This window comes from Sinocyclocheilus rhinocerous, unplaced genomic scaffold (genome assembly GCF_001515625.1).
Source record: "Sinocyclocheilus rhinocerous isolate Xijiao unplaced genomic scaffold, SAMN03320098_v1.1 scaffold1611, whole genome shotgun sequence".
NCBI classification, from domain to species: Eukaryota; Metazoa; Chordata; class Actinopteri; order Cypriniformes; family Cyprinidae; genus Sinocyclocheilus; species Sinocyclocheilus rhinocerous.
Genome location: NW_015635527.1, coordinates 109,178 through 113,861, shown reverse-complemented (window position 1 = coordinate 113,861; position 4,684 = coordinate 109,178). Strand labels below are relative to the sequence as shown.

The 4,684-nt window shown below is 37.3% G+C and overlaps 1 protein-coding gene across 1 annotated transcript in view; it reads right to left on the bottom strand.

Annotated features, from left to right (window-relative positions):
* LOC107747084 (uncharacterized) overlaps nucleotides 1-4,684 on the bottom strand; it is a 9,845-nt gene that overhangs the window by 2,719 nt on the left and 2,442 nt on the right. The window contains exons 3-9 of the mRNA XM_016561507.1: nucleotides 3,315-3,602; nucleotides 1,427-1,714; nucleotides 1,000-1,101; nucleotides 754-834; nucleotides 462-512; nucleotides 319-396; nucleotides 23-76 (exon numbers count right to left, since the gene is read on the bottom strand). Of these exons, the coding sequence (XP_016416993.1) occupies nucleotides 23-76; nucleotides 319-396; nucleotides 462-512; nucleotides 754-834; nucleotides 1,000-1,101; nucleotides 1,427-1,714; nucleotides 3,315-3,602 (942 nt within the window). The remainder of the gene's footprint in view (nucleotides 1-22; nucleotides 77-318; nucleotides 397-461; nucleotides 513-753; nucleotides 835-999; nucleotides 1,102-1,426; nucleotides 1,715-3,314; nucleotides 3,603-4,684) is intronic.

The following is a 4,684-nucleotide window of genomic DNA, read 5'->3' as shown; positions in this document are numbered from 1 at the left end:
TTCAGATCATCTCTTTATTTACCTCTTTGTTTGTCCTTAGATTTCATTTCAATCAGAATATTACGAAGTCCAGCACCTATCATGAAAAACAAGAGGTTGGTTATGTGACTCTCTGCCTATAGGCCTGTTTTATTTCTGATCTAAATTCAGGAACGCAGAACCAGGCAGATGTGAATGTTGTGTACTTTTGTGTTTCTAAAAAAGTGAATTGGTTCTATCAGTCTTTATGATTGTAAAGGGTTTATTTTTCTGATAAAATTAATTTATCGGAGTTAAATGTGACGAATCATGTGATGATGCAGTTTGCTGTGTGTTTACCTTTGCCCTTGGTTTTCTTTTTGTCCTGTAAATCAATCTGTGCATAAACCAGATCACTGGGTCCTGCAGTATTAATATCTAATACAGAACAGAGGATCTTGCTGATTTTGAATGTTATGTGTTAAGATGGTTTAAAACTCAACCTTTATCTCTCTTATTCACTTCAGTCACGTCGTCATAAATGTGATCAGAACCTGCTGGACAGCAAACAAGCATTTGAGGATAAAAGGTACAAAGATATATATATATATATATATATATATATATAAAGTTTAAAGGAATAGTTAAAAAATTTGAAGAATGTTGAATCTGGTGTCCAATCACCATTGGGCCCCACTGACTTTAATTGAATGGGAAAAAAATAAAGCAACTGAGACCATTTTGAAAATATCCACAGAAGACTATCACTTTAAATGATTAGTTATTGAGGCTGACCAGACTGTAGAGGAGATTTTTCGGGTTGAGATTCTGCAGATTGATTTGGGACTGATGTCTGGTTAATGTTACGCTGCTGATCTATAATAGAAACAAAGAGCATTATGGTCACTTAAGAGTATCTGCAGTGATTACAGTGACTCTTTAGGCTGAAATTTAGATCTTATCATGAGCCTTTATTCATAAACTGTATCTTTCATTTGTTGCTGTTCAGTTGTATTAATCATGTCATGAACTGCTCCACACCTTTGTTCTTCTTGTATCTCCACAGCAGCAGCAGTGAGATGAAGAACAACAAGCAAACACTCGATCCCACAACCACACCAGTGACCAGAAGAGAAGATGAAGCTGCGAGACAGGACAACATGACAAACATGCAGATCTGTTAGTGAGTGACATACTGCATTATACTATTACAAAGGTACATAAAATCACTCAATATTCCCAGACCTCTGACTTTACACCCATGCCCCCGCTGGGTATAACACTAATTTCATCAGAAAAATAGCATTTATGTTTATGCATCCGACACATTCTATAATAAACCTTGTTTTGCTAAAAGCAGGTATGTTTAAACCACCCAAAACTGATAATTACTTATTTTTACTTAATTATTTTTTTGTGCATCATGTAGTGCCTGGTAATGTTAGTGTTTATCACAGTATTTACTCACCATTAACAGACAGATGTATCCGGTTACTCTCCTGTGATGAGTTTGGTCTTTTATCTCTCTGTCCTCTACACGTGTACTGATCCTGATCAGCTGTAATTACTCGTCTGATAGTGAGAGTGTCTCTGTTTACAGTGTAACGATCAGACGTCTGTAACATTACACTGTCTCTGCCTTTATACCACTCATATCTCCAGTTACTGTAAGACTCAATCAAACACGTCAGATTGACTGTCTCTCCAGTGAATACAGGACTGTCTGGTGTCACAGTCAGTGTAGATCTGGGTAAATCTGATCAAGATAAAAGCAGACAAATAACCCATTGTGAGACTTACATTGAAGTGTTATATCTGTATGATCTTTACATATAATCTCAATCTTTACATTTGGGAGCTTGTAGATTCAGTGTTAACTGAATACAGAAACTGTCTATATGTTTTCTCAGAAAAATACCTATTTTCATGCTGTTATAAAGAAATAAATATGTCAAACTACTTTTTGTGTAACAGACATATCAATAATTTACTGGTGATTTTTGTCATTTTTAAGAGCCACTGGTCCTCATTGATTATTGTTTTATTGAAAAGAGCAGCCAGGACTTTCAATTGTGATGCCATTTGTGTTCCAGGGAATAAAGTCATGCAGGTTTGTAAAAATTTGAGCTTTTGGTCAAACTATTACTTCAATTATTGAGAAATGGTTTAAGCATTTTTAGAACGTAATCTGTAACCTTATGAAGTTACATTTTTCAGGCACAGATAGGACAAAATATCACTATACTGTGCTTCTATCAAACTAATTCAGTGCTGAACACTGTTTTACACACAAAGTTTTGTTATTTACAAAACTGACAACCGCATTCTGAACTGAATTTAGCTACAGCTTGTACTTGGTCTTTGTGTTTATCATCTTAAAGTTTTTTGGATTTTAGTATGAATATGTTAGCCTTAACATTATCTATAAGCTAGTGTGTTCCAAAACAAAGACAAAATTCACATTTACAAGAAATAAGCATTCAAAACGTACAGTCTCTCACTTCTGCCAATATGGATCAACAATGTTAATGACATCCCCCTACACTTCAGCTTCTCATCAAACTTTCTGTCCAATCAAACACTCTCTAGAATCTGAAGCGTCCCGCCCCCTATTAATAGACGCTGAAGCAGCGGCTCAAATCAGTGATTTGTTCACAGAAGATGGTATTTTCTGTACGGTGAATGGCATGTAGTGCACACAGTCTGCTCTGGTCAGACTCTGATTCCACCCAGTCAAACATGTTTGATATTTTCAGCAGATTTAAGAACACATGTTATTTTTATTTGTCAAGTGTCTGCTGGCAACAAGGCGCACATTTCTTTGTGAGTCGTGTAGTGTATGATGGCCAGTTTTCCTCTGTCACTATTTATAAAGTCGGTAAGTGTATGAAACCTAGTGTTTTAAATCTCTGTTCAGATTGAGGTGTTTGGATCAGCCAAAGTGCACACACACAGCAGTGAGCACACACCCGGAGCAGTGGGCAGCCATTTATGCTGCGGCGCCCGGGGAGCAGTTGGGGGTTCGGTGCCTTGCTCAAGGGCACCTCAGTCGTGGTATTGAAGGTGGGAGAGAGTGCTGTACATTCACTCTCCCCATCTACAATCCCTGCCGGTACGAGACTCGAACCCACAACCTTTGGGTTATGAGTCCGACTCTCTAACCATTAGGCCACAACTTCCCCTTGATTGTGTTTTGTTTCTGCATTTTATCATTTGTCTCTGTGTCATGAGATTTAGGTTACTACAAATTAAAAGTGAGATTAAATGGAATTAAATGCTCAAAAGAAAGTGTGACATTCATATTGACCATAACATGTAGTAAAGTGAGTTTAGGTGGACACTGATATTCAACTCACCCGTCACAGAGAGAGAAGCAGAGCTTGATTGTGATGATTTTGGACTTTTATCTCTCTGTCCTCTACACGTGTACTGATCCTGATCAGATGTAATCACTCGTCTGATAGTGAGAGTGTCTCTGTTTACAGTGTAATGATCAGATGTCTGTAACATTACACTGTCTCTGCCTTTATACCACTCATATCTCCAGTCACTGTGATCAGAGTTTATCACACACTTCAGAGTGACTGTCTCTCCAGTGAATACAGGACTGTCTGGTGTCACAGTCAGTGTAGATCTGGGTAAATCTGTGAAGAAAACAACATTTGACTCAAAACACAGAACACACAAGACGTGAGTTTGCAGTGCAGAGTGACAATCATATGACAAAATGTCATAAAGGTGTTATAAAACAAATCCATATGAATCTAGCAGTTTAATCCAAGTCTTGAGAAGAGATACGATCACTTTATATGATACACAGATTGTAATTTAGGCTTTTATTCACATATTCACATGCTTTTCTGGATCTTCTAAGTTTTGGTTTCCTGGACGTTTAATGGAGGAACAGAAACCTTTCAGGTTTTATTTAGGTTTCTTAATTTGTTTCAAAAATTAGCCAAAGTCTTCTGGGTTTTGAAGCACATGAGGCCGAGTACATGATCTGTGTGTAATAATAACTGCATTCAGCTCTCTAAAACAATCACTGATCACTGCACAGCATCTGTCCTGTAAAGAAACATCTGACACAATTCTGCATCTGAACAGAATAATGACTAAAAGTGAATTGATTCAGTTCTCTCATAAAAACAGACAGATGTGGCTCATGCAGAGCAGTGTAAGAAAAGATTTGAGCTACAAAAATACACTGCTGTTCAGAAGTTTGGGATCAGTAAGATTTTTATTTTATAAATTAACACCTTTATTCAGCAAGGATGTGTTCAATTGATTAAAAGTGATAGTAAAGACTTATGTTGTTAGTAGACTTCTAGATCATAATAACATAATCTGACTGTGAACATGATAGGTGAGTCAAACTAAGATCAAATTTACCTGCTTATCTACTCAATCTGTTTGTTTTTTGAAATGATGTAAGGAAAAATGAACAGACTCACCTGATACTGTCAGTGTAACTCCGTCACTCATCTGTGAGTATGTTGGTGCTTGTGACTGAGTTCCTCTACAGCTGTACACACCACTATGAGATGAATCCACAGATGGGATTATATAGTTCTGGTTTTGTCTTGGGCTATAAACTAGTTTTCTGTCTTTATACCAGATGTACTGCCAGACTCCTGTCTGCTGTGTGTCACATGTGAGAGTGACCGTCTCTCCTCTGAACACACGTCCATCAGGATGAACATCAACTACAGGTTTGGGTCTCTCTGTG